At 41.2% G+C, this 18,381-nt stretch overlaps 1 protein-coding gene across 1 annotated transcript in view; it reads right to left on the minus strand.

Moving 5' to 3' along the window:
- The window catches only part of GTF2F2 (general transcription factor IIF subunit 2), a 143,144-nt gene that overhangs the window by 109,066 nt on the left and 15,697 nt on the right, over positions 1 to 18,381 (minus strand). The window contains exon 5 of the mRNA XM_039519408.1: positions 6,502 to 6,540. Within this exon, the coding sequence (XP_039375342.1) occupies positions 6,502 to 6,540 (39 nt within the window). The remainder of the gene's footprint in view (positions 1 to 6,501; positions 6,541 to 18,381) is intronic.

An 18,381-nucleotide genomic window follows, 5' to 3' on the forward strand; every position in this document is an offset into this window, starting at 1 on the left:
GGTCCCCAACACAGTGCATTGATGTGCGCCGCCTAGTGCCTAGCAGGGGAGAGGAGCCGCAGCCCCGCGTCTGCTGAGGACAGAGAGCACCGGCGCCTGCAGCCCCGGAGAAGCTGGAGAGAAGCTGCGGGCCCGCGCCTGCTGGGGACAGAGAGCACCGGTGCCCACAGCCTCGGAGTTCTCTGTCCCCGGCAGGCGCGAGGCTGCAGTTTCTCTCCCCTGCCATGGTGTTGGAGACCACTGGTACAGTACTGTATTACGCCTTAAAGGGGAGCCAACCTGTGATCGCGTTATATGCGATTTCGCATTATGGCGGGGCGCATTATTGCGAGGTTTGACTGTACTTGAAAAATGTGTTTGCATTCTCTGATGAATATGAGAATTACAATAGCATGGTCTTTGTTTGTATGATCCTGTGACAGAGTGCAGGGAGTTAACAGGTGAGCCTGTATGCTGATCACTCTGCCACCAATTAGTTCCCCAAAGAAAGCTGATTAGATAATTAATTTCAATTATCCCAAGGAGGTGGGGAGGGGAGGCTGGGTGAGCTAAAGAGACATTTAGCCCATCAGCTCAAGACTGATAAGAAGGCCACAAGGAAGGAAGGGTTGGGATGAACAGGCTAATTGAGCCCACTCTGAAAAAGATCCTAGAGAAGGGAGACCTCTGCTCCTCAGGCCCTGGAGAAAGGGCCAAAAGCACAGGGAACATTGTAAATAGCATTGCTGCACGGGACCATAAAGATGTTGTTGGAGGGAACACATATAAACAACATTGTGTGGATACCTAATCACTGGAGGTTTCTGAGCAGGTTTCTGTGATGCAAGAAGGCAGGAGCAGACCACAGCCTGCTATAGATCCCTATGTTGGATAGCTATTAGATCAGTGTTTCTCAAACTGGGGTCACCGCTTGTGTAGGGAAAGCCCCTGGCGGGCCAGGCCGGTTTGTTTACCTGCCCTATCTGCAGGTCCGGCCGATCATGGCTCCCACTGGCCACGGTTCGCCGCTGCAGGCCAACCAGGGCTGCTGGAAGTGGCGGCCAGTAAGTCTCTTGGCCCGCACCGCTTCCAGCAGCTCCCATTGGCCTGGAGTAGCAAACCAGGCCAGTGGGAGCCGCGATGGGCCAGACCTGCAGACGGGGCAGGTAAACAAACCAGCCCGGCCCGCCAGGGGCTTTCCCTACACAAGCGGCGACCCCAGTTTGAGAAACACTGTATTAGATGCTCATGAGTCATCTCAAAATATATTATCTTTGTGGAAATTTAGAGAAGCAACCAGAAATCTGTTTTTCTCCATAGCAAATACCTTTTCTATTATTATCCAAACAGTGTAATTAAAAATACTCTTAAGCGCTAGTTCTACTTGAAGCCTAGAAAATGTGAGAAATTGGCATTCGGACACCACACTCTTGATATGCAATGGCAAAGACACACAATAGAAGACCTTTCCAAATATTAAACAGCGGTTGTTTCTTTGAAGTCACATATCTCAAATGGATGAGTCTAATTAATCTCAAAACTACTAAAAATTTCTGCTTTGGCTTATCATATGCAAAATTTCAGGCAGAAAGTGCTTTTTTTGTGGATGTTTGGGGAATGGGAAATTCACAACTGTATTTTTAATATAAACTACTAAATACAGAGATGCTACTGCAGCCCCACACCTTAGAAACAGATCTCAAATTTGTGAGATGATAAATAGATTGAGGAAAAACAGTTTCTTTATTCACTCCCGACCTGTTCTATCAATGAAGAAGGAAGGAGAATTAAGCAAACAAACTAGTGATGAGGGGACTAAGTATTCAGAAACAAATAAAATAAGCATTTGCAACAAGTTTAGTATAGTTTGTTGCCTCTTTAATGCTTACATACATCAGAGATGTTAAACCCTGTGGCAAATACTAGGGAGGAAGCCGTATATTTGTTCAATGTTGAAACCAGTGACTCAGAGAAATAAATTAGAGGTCCCGCAAGCTTGATTGAAAAAAATCAGTAAGACCAAGAAAAGGCCTTTGAGGGTTCTAGTCTTATTAATACTAAGAGTACTTTGTCTAAGGCTTTCAACTCTCTCAATATTTCCACCATCATGTGTGAAGTCAGTAGAAGACAATGCTTTTGCATCACAGAACTGAAAAAAAAACCAGGGGAAAAATACATGTTCATTTGTTCTGAAAAAATTAGAGACTGCAGGAGAGATTGAAGATACCTTATCTTCCGGGAGCCCCACGTAAAGTAGCAGTGGTCACTAACAAGGCATTGTAATCCTCTATCTAGTCTGTGGAAGCTGGTTTTGTAATGTGAGGCTCACTCTGGGAATTCATCACAGAGGACATGGAGGAAGATCCTGCAAACTCTCTGATCTGAACCAGGGGAGTATTTTGGTTTAGTCTACTACATCAACAACCAAGGCATGTCTGACATGTCTAGAGAGGCACGGAACTCTGGAAAGGAACACAAACTTTGCACTTAGAACAGAACCTTGTAGCCTTCAGTTCAGACAGCACATGCCAAGAATAGTGATCTAGATCGAAAGCTCTAAAGTGAAGTCAAATTGTCTGCATGAGGCACAAACTTTCTTTTTTATTATTGAAATAAATTACAATTGAGGTAAACATTAATTGCTAACCACTGCAAGCTGAAAACAACATGACAGTGCTGTTAAAGCAAACAAATATAATAAAATATTCATAGTATACTGAAATATATAGTTGGCCACTAGGGACTTCTATAATTGCTGGCCCACGTTCATGCATGCTCTTCTCCTCACACTAGTATTCCCTCCCTCCTCCTTCCTAATGTTTGCAATATCCTTTGTTGTACCATGTTTTAATCTAGACCGTATACACTCTGGGGCAGGGATTGTTACCCTACTTTGTGTTTGTACAGCAAATGAAGCCTTGATCCTGACTAGGGCTTCCAGGCACTACTGAAAAGTTCAAAATATAAATGTTGTGTGTATCTGCTCACTCCTGAAGACACTGAATAGAAGGCAATTAGAGATCCTTGTCACATATGACTCCACAAGCTGGAAAATGGTACATTTCACACTTGAATGGGTTTTTTAATGATTAGGTTTTTTTGTTTTTGGAGAGTAATTCAGTGGAGTGTTGCACCATAACTCTTGTTGATAACCATATTTCACAGAGATACAGCTTTCCTTCAAAACATTATTAGTAAATATATGTTGAAATATTTAAGTGGAAGAAAGGAAATCTAATTTGAGCCTAATAGCAAATCTTTCTTAAATTGTTGCACAAAATTACATAACCTTATACAAATTTCCATAAAAATTTTCCTGCTCTCCCTGCCCTACAGAATTGTTTGCATCATATTCCATGTTTTCCAGCGCAAATGTCATCAAAACCTAATACTCCAAATTATTTCCTTTCTTTCACCATTATTTCACATTCCTTACTATATTAGGTTTATCTATCTACAGACAGTTTAAGTATTTGTGTCTACAATTTGCCAGCACATGAATATTTGTGGCAGACAAAATTTACACACTAGGTTCATGCTGTACTGCCTGAGGTATATATCAGATAATTAACTCCTTTTGCTTGAATGCACAAGGGAAACTGTAAAAAGTATGCATCTCTTCCCACCAGAACAGAGGGCATCAAGATTGCCCACTGGCAAGTTCAGGAAAAGAATACAAGTGACAAGTTGTCCAAAAGGAAAATATGCGTTAAGTAGCAGTTGTTCAGGGCTTGCTAAGAATTCATGTCAAGATTTTGAAACCTGAATTTAGATCTGTGAAGTGTTCAATTGGCTTGCTACAGGCTCCAGGTATCTCATAGATACATAGCTTATCATTCATATCAACTAGTGAATAAACATACATGTTTAGTTGTATGTATAGTTGTACTGTATGTCGTATGTAGATGCGTTAACCAAATAAAATAAATGTGACAGCCAAGATTTTTTTCTGTAAACATTGTGATGCAAGTCCCACTCTATCCATGAATTTATTAGTATCCATCCCCTGTCTCTAGTTTTTTAGATTCTAAATTCTTCAGGTAGGGATCATCTTTTCATTATGTGTACACAAGTGCCTAGTATAATGGGACTCCAATCCCTGACTGAGGTCTGTAAGCACTACTGCAATACAAATAATAATGAGGCACAACAAAATCCCAAACTGCTGCACTTATTTACATGTAAGCATGTGGTCAACGGGGGTAAATCACATACGGTGCCTGTGGTGGGAGAGGTAATAATTTAATAATTCCCCGGAAGAGAAATGGAGTGTGACAGTTCTACTGCAGTCCAATTAAAAATATATATACATACAATAAAATAATGTTAAAATAATACAAGATAAATGGTACCATTCTGAAAGATTTTAGCAATTACTAGCTGCTGTACATACACCAGCTGAAAACAGCAAATCTCAGCTTCCAGGTACACCACTACCTCGATATAACGCCACCCAATATAACACAAATTTGGATATAACACGGTAAAGTAGTGCTCCGGGGGGGCGGGGGGTGCACTCCGGTGGATCAAAGCAAGTTCAATATAATGCAGTAAGATTTTTTGGCTCCCAAGGACAGCATTATATCAAGGTAGAGGTGTAGTATAAAACTTTCACCTCTAAGTTCATTACAGGCAAGTTGTTTAAGTCACAACATACATAAAATACAAGAGTAAAACAGTAATCAGAATGAACAGATTTTAACAAATAATCGTGTAACATTCCCAACTACAAATATACTACGGAATTGTACAAATGCATTCCCAACGCAAACATTTCTAAGCTCTCATCATGATCCCTTTGACATGGTTAGTCCATTTTATCAGAAAGCATCTCAATCAGCTCAGTACTGGAAATCTATCCTTTTTCAGAAATAATTATTCCCAGTACCCCAGAACTAAATGGTATGTTCTTTCAGTAACCTTTAAAGTTAAGATGTGATTCAAATAAAAGTCAAAATATTGCAACATTAAGAGATTTATATGGAGGTGGATGAGAAATAATATTCTGTTGAGTCTTTCTGAAACAGTTAATATTGGACATGTGCTTAAGGATTGTTTTGAGGGGAAAAAAAGAAGAAGCCAGTCTTTGCAATCCATCTAAATCTAAAATCCCTTTCATTACCATTTACTGAGTGTCATCATAGCCCCTACTGTACTTTATTTGTATATGTAAATGGTAACCCATGTTCTGAGAAGACTTGCATTTCTCTCCAAATTTTATGTTAGCTGTGTCTAATATCCCCATTCCCCAATTCTTGCTTAATATTGGCCCTTATTTCCTTCTGCATTTTAATGATACTTTCATTCTCCATCAAACAAAAGCTTTTCATTTCAAAAAAGAGGAACTGGACCTTTTCCTAAATAACACTTAACACTATCATGCTCTCATGTGCTCATTTGGAAACTCCAGCAACATAATCATATATAAACATATTGCTGACCTTAGTAAAATCAATAGAACAGTTTGTTTCCAGGCAAGCCATATCTGATTTTTTGAGACTAATCAGAGGTAGTCCAGATGTATGGGTGACTTCCTTCATACCATACTACACTACCTTTCGGTAAGAGCACAAAAGACTTTCTGTACTTATTACATTCTTTATTGTAGCAACTACAGCTCATCATTTGAAAATGTAGTTTCCCTACAATTAGAAAAGAAATCTTAATATACACAGATTGGTTATTATACAAAATAATTCTTTAAAATGCTTGCTTAGACACACAATTTGAAAGAGACAATGGATCCCACCTTTTCAAGATGTATATGTGCAGACTTTATTTTATTAGTGTTCATGTTGCGCATTAACGGATAGATATTTCTTGTGCTGAACTTCCTATCCCAGTGGCTCTCTGAACTAAAGATCACTGATGTGTGCTCCATCAATTTGAACTGATTTAAATATCACCATCGTCTTTAACCCTATTTGATAAGCCACTTTTGAAACAACCACCTTACTACTGATCCAAGTGTTATTTTTTCCTTTCTTGACTCTTCTTTGGCAATTATATCCTGTACAGAACAGTTAAGTATGCAAAAATCGAATGAATGCAATACAACCAGTATATGACCTTTTTTGATTTCTGACTCTGTAGGGTTAAACCCAAATACCACGTTTTGGGAATGAGACAGAATAAAAATACTTTCCCATCAAAAAGTCAGACAGAACATAAACTACAAATTATCAAACATGAGACCACAAAAAAACACCAACCCAAAAGCAGAAATACTGAATCCAAACACTTAAAAAAAAGATTCCAAGAAATATTAAGGATTTACTATTTTTCCTTTCCTAATAACTTTACATTTCTTATAAAAAATCTATGAATAATTTAAGTCTCTCATTATAGCTGTCAATCAACTCAAGTTATTTTTCAAATATATGGTGTTTCTCTATCTAGTCACCCTGAACAAACCTTTAAGAAATTAGCACACTAATAAAATAGAAAAACTGAAAATGAGGATTTCTTTATTAGATGCAAAGCATTTCTCAAGTGTACCAAGCAGCTGAGTTCAACACTTACCAGCACTGCTGTTCTCCGATTTTTCTTCTGGCTGGCTTTCTGCAGAAAAAGAACAATAATGTTTCTTTGATCTTGGATTATGACAAAAATTATTCTAAAGTATGTCTAAGAAGTGACTTGCAAAAATCCAAGAATATACAAGTGGATAAAAGGGATGAGAAATAGCACAAACACAGGAATAATTTCCTTAGAGTTTATAAATATACTTTGAAAGAGGCAATTCCCCACAAAGAGCAACAAAAATCTCATTTGGAGTCCAAGCCTACAACAAACTCCATACAGGAGCACCCCTAAGCTCCTGTTAATAGGGCTCCATCTGAGTGCAGGCAGCTGCCTATATGGAGTCAGTGACAAGACTGGATTTAAATAATGAGTAGAAACCTTCTACTTCACTAGGCCATGCTGGTCAAAACTCATTTTATTTTGTAGGTTTAGAAATGCAGACTGATCTGAAGAGAAATCTGCACTCATAGTTTGCAAGGAATAGAAATGGGGAGAAGACTAGATATAGTTAAACCAGGTTAAATCTCTATAGTCTGTTAGATATATATATCCTGGTTTCAGATGGAGAGTTTAAAGAATTTCCAGAATATGTGTAGTGCTCGTTAATTAGCATGAGATAACCACCTCTCAAACAGTCTATTCTACAGCTATCTTGCAGCTTAGTATACAAAATAAGAGTTTGTTTCTGTAACCCTACTGCCACAGCTGTCTGATTTACCATTTGACTATTATTGTTTCTAGAACTGTAGTCAAACAGCCCTCAAATGAGACTAGAGCCCCTTTGTGCTAGGCACTGTATATACACAGAGTCCCTGCTCCCAGACAAGACAGAAAGGGGTGGGGGGAAACAGAGTGATGAAGTAATTTGCTGAAACTTACAAGCATCCTATCCTCTATACCAGAGGTGGGCAAACTAAGGCCTGCGGGCCACATCCGGCCCGCAGGCCCGTCCTGCCCAGCCTTTGAGCTCCTGGCCGGGGAGGCTAGCCCCCGCTGTCCCCCCTCCCCGCAGCCATGCTGCCGCATTGGCAGCACTCTGGGCAGCGCGGCAGCGTGTCTAGCTCCAGCCAGGCGGCGCAGCTGCCAGACATGCTGCTCTGAGCGGCATGGTAAGGGGGCCAGGGCAGGGGAGTTGGATAAGGGATGGGGGGGCTTCAGGGGGCAGTCAGGGGGCAGGAGTGTGGATAGGGGTCAGAGCAGTCAGGGGGCTGGGAGCAGGGGGGCGTGGATAGGGGGTGGGGTCCTGAGGGCAGTTAGGGGTGGGGGGTCCCAGGAGGGATCGGTTAGGCGACAAGGAGCAGGGGGCATTGGATGGGTCAGGGGTTCTGAGGGGGCAGTCAGGGGGCAGGAAGTGAGACGGGGCAGATGGGGGCAGGGCCCAGGCTGTCTGGCGACGCACAGCCTTCCCTACCCGGCCCTCCATACAGTTTTGCAACCCCAATGTGGCCCCCAGGCCAAAAAGTTTGCCCACCTCTGCTCTATACTAAGGTCTGCATGGCACAAACTACAGATACACAACCTTGCAAGAGATGGAAGACAGTGGACATATTTTACTGATTTGAACCGTACAGAATTCTGTAAAGATACATTTCTGCACAGAAGTATGACAACTCAAAACTAAACTGAATTCTTTCTCCCTGCCTCCACCCCTCCTAAATGTTTTCCAGGATTAGGAATAAAAACAGTATTTCCTCCTTTTGATACGGTGTCACACGAATAGGAGATATTTGTCCTTAGCTACTCAATTCAACAGACTTGCCAAAGCGACCATTACAGATTATTTACTTAGATCCTAGAGTGGGTTATCACTGTAGTTCAATGAGTATTTTTTTTTTTTAGTTCAGTTTGTTTCATCATTTTGTGCCTATGAGGACTGACAGGCTGAGGGACTAAATGCATTAGAAAAAATAAAGTCACAAAAATCTCCTTCTGGGCACTGCCTCTCAAGGGTTCATGGGGGAGGAGGGATAGCTCAATGGTTTGAGCATTGGCCTGCTAAACCCAGGGTTGTGAGTTCAATCCCTAAGGGGGTGATTTGGGGATTGGTCCTGCTTTGAGTAAGGGATTGGACTAGATGATCTCCTGAGGTCCCTAACAATCTATGATTCTATGACAAAGGGTACTACTTGCTCAATGAGAGAACAAAATCAACTATCACATATATCTACACATAGAGGATATATTATAGCTTTCCTGCCCTACAGCATCTCCAAAATTAGTGCAGATTCATGGCAACATTCAAATACGCTGGCATTTTATTCCTGTAGGAGTAACATAACATGTCTTTTCCTGTTTAGATGCCTCTTTAACATGTTATACTTGTCATACATACGTTGTACGGTATTACCCAAACATTAAAGTAAACAGTATCCCAATTTGGTTGTACAGGTAATTTATTTCCACAAAATTCTGTAAGCACAACAATGTATGAGCCTTACTGAAGACTCAAATGGACAAACTAAGATAATCTATCCCTAACTAGGTTACAAAACAAGAGAAAAGTCATTATTAAGGTTGTAAGAGTCATGATTTTTTGGTTCACAAGTTGCAGACACTTTTAAGTTGTGGTTTTAGTGCAGGGAGACATCAGCATAGGGACACTCACAAGACGACACTCCTCCCATGGGGGTTAAGTCTCAGGCTTCCTCTTAACCCGTTTCCTGACAAGGAATGAAGACATGCCCCCTCTCCCCCAGGGAACCCCCGACGGAGCACGATCACATACACACTCCAGCACCTTCTTCCAAGCCATGCAGCCTCCTTTCCAAGGCAGTGGAGCAGCACAGAACACTGTGTCCCTCACCTGGCTCTGGAAGGCAAACAGGCCAAATCTGAGTGAGTTGCTTTGTGACTTGGTGCAAAGGGTCACAATGCCAGTCAAATCTACAGCAACTATAAAAAGTTGCAATTTCTACAATAAAATTATGGCCTGCAATTTACTTAAAGCCTTGATCATTATAGAAAGCTATTTCATAATTCCAGAGTCTATATACTCCTAGTCTTCAAGTAAGCTCTACCACAGGTCATTTCTCAGCATTTGAGCAACGTAAGGTTTGTTATTCAGCTAAGACAGGGGTGGGCAAACTTTTTGGGGCAAGGGCCATATCTGAGTGGGGAAATTGTATGCAGGGCCGGGGTAGGGGGTTGAGGTGTAGGAGGGAGTGCAGGGTGTGGGAGGGGGTGCGGTGTGCAAGAAGGGCCTCAGGGCAAGGGATTGGGGCAGAGCAGGGGTGCGGGATGTATGAGGGGGCTCAGGGAAGGGTGTTTGGGTGCAGAGTGCAGCAGGGAGCTCAGGACAGGGGTTTGGGGTGCAGGAGGGATGCAGGGTATATGAGGGGGCTCAGGCCAGGGAGTTGGGGTGCAGGAGGGATTTGGGCTCCGGCCCAGCGCCGCTTACCTAAAGCGGCTCCGGGGTGGCAGCGGCGCACACCGGAGCTAGGGTAGGCTCCCTACATGCCTGCCCAGTCCCCAGCCCCACACTGCTCCAGGAAGCGGTGCGGCCCCTGGGGAGGGAGGGCAGAGGGCTCCTCATGTGCTGCCCTCGCTGCGCCTCCAGGTACCTCTCCATGGTGGTGTCACGGGAGGGCAACCCCACGAGCCGGATCCAAAGCCCTGAGGGGCCGGATCCAACCTGCGGGCTGTAGTTTGCCCACCCCTGAGCTAAGACTACTGCATAAAAGGCAACACACTTAGGCATTCACATCATTCTGAGAGGTTTTAGATTCTAGATCAAGTTATCAACTTCTACAAATGGGATGAGTGGGTTTGCTTTTACTTAGCCACAGAATAAGCCCTCAACAGCAGATATAAAACTAGAATTCTGGTCTTAGAAAAATATTCAGCTCCTTCTTCATAATTAGGCAATTTGTTCATCATATGTAGTCCATATGTTTTCATACACATTTTTGGGCTTTCCCTCTCTTTCAGTACTAACTTCAGACAGACATTGGAGGAAGTACCTCTTCTGCCTAGTTACCAAGTATATTTTATCACTGCAGATTTGTTCAGTCTCATTGATGTAGGAGTAAAAAAATGCCAAATCCTACTGCCCAACATTTTGGGAACCTCTCATACATCAAGGTGGCAATATAATCTTTGAAGTTACTACAGTAGACATGTTGCCAACCCCATTCCCCACACAGTGAATCAACTTTCACCACCTAAAATTTATTTTGCACTTTATATCCTCAACATGCCTTATTTGGATTTATACTAGAATTGAAAAGGTTGCCTATCCAAGGCTCAGGACATTCTAATTAAAACAACAAAAGTAAAATTAAACAATAGCTTAGTCAGCCACACTCAATCAACTAATAAACATGTTAATTTCCAACACACGCACTAGGAAGGGTGAGCAAACACCATCCCCATTTTACAGATGGAGAAGCTGAGGCAGAGAGATTTGGTGATTTCCCCGAAGTGAGTGAAGGGCTGGTATCATCCATCAAAATGCAGTCTGTAAAGTCAGTTGGAGTAGTATTTTTGGTTTTCTGATAATAGAATGCAGCTTCTTTATGATCTTTGCAAATATTTTGGAATCTGCATTAACGAGATAGATCTAAAAGGCTACTGTTGCTTCTACTTCTTTTGATCATGTGGCTGTCAATAGGTTTTCTCCTCCTGCTGCTATAGCTCCACAGTCAGTTCGTAAAAAAACTCAAGTACATAAAGTAACAGAGAGGTATTAAATGAGACCTCAGAGGTATCTTGGACAACAGAATGTGTGACTAAGTGCTAGAATCACAAGAGTACAGACAACTGGAAAGGGTGGCGGGAGCAGGAAGGATATAATTTTCTGGGGCTCTATCTTTCTCTTTTTTATAACTTTTCGTTTTATTTTTCAGAAATTTCATATTTCATTTTATCCTGGGTGGAAGCTCTGGGGAGTGTCCTGCCCTCTGAAGGGGTTGAACAGGTATCAAGAAAAACAGCAGCTTTCAATAATGTGGCAGAAGTTATTTTGTTCAGCAACAACAATTGAGCTGAAAACTCATAGACCATAATTTAGCCTTACTGTGGTTTGAAATAATAACACAAGATGCTAAAAATCTTGAAAACTGAGGAATTTATAGAAAACAAAAAAAAGTGATTATAGTGATGTTAGCAGCATTACTTTAATGAAGGAGGGGAGAAACATTTTTCTAGGCCTGTAATCACTTTCTATAAGTAAAATCTTTTCTCCAAAATTCTTAAAATGGCTGGTACACCTAAGGTTTCAAAGATGTCAACTAGTAACAACAAACCCAAAGTACAAACTGTGCATATTAATACTGGTTGGTACACAATTGCATGTGAAGAATCTAATACTGCAGTAGTGGCTCTGCATGCCAGCTCAGAAAGGGTTTTCCACGTGGGAATTAGCATGGAAAAAGAGACAAAGTCAGTTGTGGAAAAAAGAAAATCAAGTAGCTGGAGGGTGGAGAGACAGTGAGTGCAACATATTAAGAGACCTGGGCAGATGAAGAGGGAGGGACAGAATTTCCTGAAGCTTTGAATGCAATCACAAAAAGCTTGAAATTGATGCACTGGAAAGTCTCTAAGAGAGGAGTATCAGTCAGAAAAAACTGGCATGGATGATATTAGCAGCTGCATTTTTGTTAAGGGCTGTAGGTCATGATAGTACACATAATCAGTCCATCGAACACTGAATGCCTCTTGGAGAGAGAGAGAGAGATAATATAGTTATTTTCTGTGCTGTTTATGTTGGAATTCTCTATACTATGACTGTTCCACAGACACAATTTCTTACATAAGATTAGAAGATAGAAATTACTAATAGGTTTTCAGAAACCACACTGAGCCACATAAGAACCTAGACAGCTTTAGTTTTAAGAATTTGGTTATTTCCTAGATTTTTCCACCCACTTTTAAAAAGAAACATTAACATCACATTTTATAACTCAGTGTGGCAGCTTGATCTATAAATATGTCAGACATATAGTAAGTTTAGAGTAAAAAAAAAAAAAAAAAAAAAGAAGCATTTATCTTGCATCTAGGAACAAGTCATTAGAAAGAGATAAAGTCCAGGACTTACGGAGCCAAACTCAAAATTCCATGTAAGCGGGACCAACTTCACCCAATTTACTGGAATTATCCACCTTATACTAGGTTTGAATTGGCCCACAGTGTAAAATCTACACATATCCCATATATTGGGCTGGATCCTGCTGTTCTGAAACACACAAGTAGCACATTTTTCCAAGCAGTTCTACCCAAGATCTAACATAGCAAGAAAAGCACTTTTCATCATCCATAAATAAAATATTTGAAAGTAATGTGAAAATTTAGAGTCAGCATTTCTGAGCTACCTGCTGTCACAAAGTGATGTAAAGGGCTACTAAAATAGGATGGGAACTGATTTATAGTCACATTCAGAAAATAAAGTGCACTGCTAAATATTTAACACACTCACTCTCCAATTTTTGATCCAGGAATGAAATGGTCAAATAATGCTACTTTCTAGCCCCATGGTGGCTGCCAGTAGAAAGCTCAGAAATGACAATTTTAATCAAACATGTCCAGTCTAAAAGAGAAACCTTACCCATATATTAAAAAGTCACCTTCATTTTGTTCAGTGTAGCATACTGGAATATATGCAAAAACACCCCCCCCCCCGCCCAAAAAAATTACAACTATGATAACTTATGACAAAGATAAGACAAAATGACTGAAAGCACAAATAGCTTTGTTGCATAGCAACTGGTGATGTACATATGGTGATGTTTATGGAACAGGATGTAGTTTATATTTATTGCAAAAATAAGACCAAAAATCAGCCTAGACAGCAAGAGAAACAATTGTGTTCTGGGTTCCCCATGCAACAATCATAGAAACCACACCTTCCAGTTACACAGCTTTCCTAAACTGATCTTCAGGAACATTACTCAGGCATTAGTGTTTTACCCAACAATAGGATACATACACATTGCAGATAAGGATACTAGTTAGTGTATGTTACCAAAAAAAGGCTGCATAAGCCAAACCAGCCAAGTAACATTTTTGAGAGGTGGGTATCAGCTATCAACCTACACTAAATAGATCTCAATTGTTATTTTGTAGTTGGACAATACAGCAAATTAGGCTGGCATTTTGTACCTGGTGTTTTGGAATGAAGTACGATGCTTCATATAGTTCCACAGAACTGTTTTTATAATATACAACGTGTGCAAAACTAAACCAATGAGGACAGGGAAGGAATGCAGAAATGCATCAACACACAAAGCCTAATATGCTGTTAGGAAGCATACAGGTAGGATGAGCCGATTTTTAAAGGTATTTCAGTGCCTCACGATGCAGTTAGGCACCTAGTGGGATTTTCACAAGGATTTAGACACCTAACTCCCATTGCATACAACCTATATGGATACATACGTACGATCAGTAAGCAGACTTATGTATGGGCACACTGTCTGAATCAAGAACCAAAGTGGGTTCGCTTTTTTTCACCTTCCAGATTTTAACAGATAATAAGTAACCATCTTTATCATGACAAGAACGAGAACTGGAGGCTCTCTCAGTAGTCCTGGAGTGATGCAACATGATACTATGTGGAGGATCATCTATTATGCCTCAAGCTTGATTCCTTACCCGTTCAGGGAGGTCCACAGAGAAAGAACAAGGTGAAGTAGTGGCTGAAGTGCCTTAAATCTACGTAGCAACCTTTCTCTGGCTACTGTTAAGAGCAGCAATGGCAAACTTCAGAGGCAGCTATATTCATCCCTCCTTTCTCAGGCAGAAAGGATGCTCACTTTCCTGAGGTCCACAGGAAGAGGAGGGAGAAATAAGAAAATATCTTTGGGCTAAAAGAAAGAGGAAATACTGTACATTTAATCAATTGGTTTTTATGAAGTTTTTTGTTTCACTGTGTTAAAACTAGTACAGTGTTTAGGAAAGCTGTTGACTTGAAAGCACTGGAAAATGCAGTTCTACAGAACAAATGCATTTCACCCACATTGTTTTACTAATGTCTCAACTTGGACTCAGAAGGAGCATTTCAAATGGCCAGGTCAATTTTGTCTTTGGGCCACCTGCTCAGACAGGCACTTCTACCGGCATTCTTGTTAATTGTAGTGCAGTTTGTGGCAGACATTTTTAAAACAGAAACAGGACTGAGCTCATCACCACATTCCATGGAGGTAAGGAGAGGTTAGCTCTTGCTAATTCCAGGGCCTGCTGGTGGGCCTCCCTCTGGAGCTCCAACGCCCTCCTGTGGTCAGCCTCTCTGGCTTGTTGCTTCTCCATGTCTTTCTTGTGGTCAGCTGTTTGACTGGTACTCTTGTCTTTGTGCTTTCTGGTGCTGGCCACACCCCTCTGCAGTCAGTGAACTGGTTCCCCCAATTCCTACCCCTTTCTATTCCTGGAGAGACTGAATAGAAAAGAAACAAAAACTCTGTATTTGCATTTGGTGTTATGCTGATGTAGCTGGTTCACAGCTACCAACTGTGCTTTAGACTGAGAAAGAGTCTCATTTGGTGCCTGGTGGGCTTACCCCACCTGTGAGCATAACCAAGGGAAGTTGATAGAAGTTTATGAAGTGTTACAATAACCTATAACAATGAATGTTGATGGAAAAGGTGCAAAAGGGAGAAAGCCCGAATTAGGATGAAGAAAAAGACCAACTGATATAAATTAAAGACTGCATTAAAATCATGTTTGGTAGACAAGTGAAGTGTGGGATCAGAAATTAACAGAACAAAATTAGCATGATGGAAATTAGGTTTACCTGGTGAATCAAATAGTGAGGAGATGGGCTATTGTACCAATCACCCCTTTTAGGATCCCTTAAAAAAAGATTTTGGGTGAAGGTAAGTACAAGTGCAACTATTGCTGACTGAAAAGAAAAAGAAATAAAAAGAGGAGCAAGCTTCACCATTATGGCTGCCACCTCCTGAGACATTGGGATCCATCATGACACCACTGGGCATTTGTCATCCTAATCCTGAGAGATGTCCCGACCAAACCAGGCCAAGAAAGGGACCCAGATGACGTTTCGACTTCCACTGGCTCCAGACATATCCCAACCACCACGTGAGAAGTGAGACTGTGTGTCCCCTACTCCTTCCCATCTTACTACTACTTTTTCCTGTCCTTCTCCATTTTCTTTGTCTAATAAAAGTCTCACTTACCCAGCCAAAACTGTGTATGTTGCAACACTGCTGTAAGCCTGTGACCAAAGTTGCAACTAAAAGCTATGTCCTAACTGCCCAATGTTGATACAAGTTTGCTGGGTCTCTGAGTGGCTGATAAAACCATCTGCTTGTGCCTGTTTTCTTCCCCCAGCAGTGAGACTGGAAATAAAAGTCATTACATGACTTTATTCTTCTCTTCACTCCAAATGCTATTCATCACACTGAAACACTTGTTCCACTAGACTGTTTGTTCCTGATAAACACTGCAAATTCTACTCGGTAGAGCCATATGCCTTAAACAAACTCTATGTAGTTATTAAAAAACCACCAAGTGGAGAGACTAGGACTGTGTAAAAGTGTGAAAACAACTCCAAGTAGCACTCTAATTTTTCCATCATAGAAATTTGGATAGAAGCAGACTATCAATGGTGGTTTAGCCCTACAGTGAATCCCTAATATACTCAGATAGCTTTACTGATGTTTAATTATACATAATCTAATCCACCAAACAGGTACAGGGTACAGTATATTCTCTATACAGATTTCCATAGGCTATGAGTATTATACACAACTTAATAAATACTGTAGCCCTATCCACATAAAAACCTAAAGCCCAGGGACCAGTGTCTACACTAGAAATGCTACAGCAGCGACTGCGTCACAGTAATGTAGACATGTACTACAGCAATGGAAAGCGTTCTTCCAACACTGTAGTAAAATCCACCTCTCCGAGAGGCCTTAATTAGGTTGACAGAAGAATTCTTCTGTCACCCCAGTAGCGTCTACACTCAGGCTTACGTTGGCTTAATTACATCATGCAGGGCATGACATTTTTCACAGTACTGAGCTATGAAGTTAAGTCGACCTAACTTTGTAGCATAGACCAGCCCTAAAACAAACTGCATATTCTTTCTTGGTATTTCTCCAAGGGTTTATGAGTCAAGTTCAAATCAGTTAATTATCTAGATATACTTGATTCCCCAAAGTCTGAGCCATTACTGCCGTTTACTCATTGCATTTAGGGCTGTAGGAAAGCCAAAGGGCAACATTTTATAATGGTAGTGAGTGCAGAAGCAAAGGTATTTTTGGTGAGCCAGCCTAAAAACAATGGGGAAATAAGTATATTTTAAGATGAGACACCTTAACTAGTTTTTCAAGGAAAGGGATAACAGAACTAGAATTCAAGCTCTCTTTGGCTTAACTGTAAGAAATAGTCTTTCCAAACCTCAGTATGGCAGCCAAACTAGCTACCATTTTACAAGTTCACATTAATGAATAAAACAAGTATTTATGTCAATGGATCTCAAAAGTGGCGAAGTTATACTTAAATGTTAGTTCAGCCCACTTAATATTTAAGGTCTGAATACTCCAACTCTGTCCAGCCAGCTTTGGTATTTCTTTACTCAATTACTTGTTATGAACAGATTAGCATCCTCCCAGGGGCAGCTCCAGGACCTAGCATGCCAAGCGCATGCTTGAGGCAGCAAGCCGCGGGGGGGCGCTCTGCCAGTTGCCGCGGGGGCAGCAGGCAGGGTGCCTTCAGCGGCTTGCCTGCGGAGGGTCTGCTGGTCCCGCGGCTTCAGCGGACCTCCGAACGCAGCCTGCCTGCCGTGCTTGGGGCGGCGAAATGCCTAGAGCCACCCCTGCATCCCCCAAATTATTTATCAGTATAAGAACAAAAGATGACCTTATAACTATGTATAATCTCTAGCATGCACTCCTGAAGATTAAACAAATTAAGAGAACAAATCTTAAGCATCTCATTTCTTCTCCAATTAAAGAAATGGGCACAGAGGATTGGAGTACTAGCTTATTTTTCCTTTAAAAAACAAAAACAAGACACTTCTGATGAAGTGGATATAAAGATGGTGCAGTTATAAAATTAATGGAAATTACCTAAAGATGCCAGAGGACATATGTCTACATTACTAATGTAAAAGAACAGGCGGTCTCTTGTCAAGAGACCCAGAACAGGAGTACCATCAAAGGGCTATTTTAAGTCTACACTGAGGTCAGCTAGCACATTCATAGTTTGTATACCTGGCACTAACTAGTGCCATCGGTCCCCTGTTCTCATAAGCATCATATTTTCCCAAAGTTACAGTAACTCCTTGCTTAACGTTGTACTTATGTTCCTGAAAAATGCGACTTTAAGTAAAACAATGTTAAGCAAATCCAATTTTCCCATAAGAATTAATGTAAATAAGGGGGGTTAGGTTCCAGGGAAAAAAATTTCACCAGACAAAAGATTATATATTATAAATACACAGACACACACACTGCATAAGTTTTAAACAAACAATTTAATATTGTACACAGCAATGATGATTGTGAAGCTTGGTTGAGGTGATGAAGTCAGAGGGTGGGATATTTCCCAGGGAATTCCTTAGTGCTGAATGATGAACTAGCACTCAGCTGAGCCCTCAAGGGTTAACACATTGTTGTTAATGTAGCTACTCTACAAAGCAACACAAACGGAGGGAGGGGAGACAGCATGGCAGGCAGAGAGAGACAGAGAGAGAGAGAGAGAGAGAGAGAGAAACATTGCCCCTTTAAGTACAGTAACTCTTCATTTAAAGTCGTCCCGGTTAATGTTGCTTTGTTGTTACATTGCTGATCAATTAGGGAACATGCTCGTTTAAAGTTGTGTAATGCTCCCTTCTAACGTCGTTTGGCAGCCGCCTGCTTTGTCCACTGCTTGCAGGAAGAGCAGCCCATTGCAGCTAGCTGGTGGGGGCTTGGAACCAGA

Source organism: Mauremys reevesii, linkage group 1 (assembly GCF_016161935.1).
Source record: "Mauremys reevesii isolate NIE-2019 linkage group 1, ASM1616193v1, whole genome shotgun sequence".
Taxonomy (NCBI): Eukaryota; Metazoa; Chordata; order Testudines; family Geoemydidae; genus Mauremys; species Mauremys reevesii.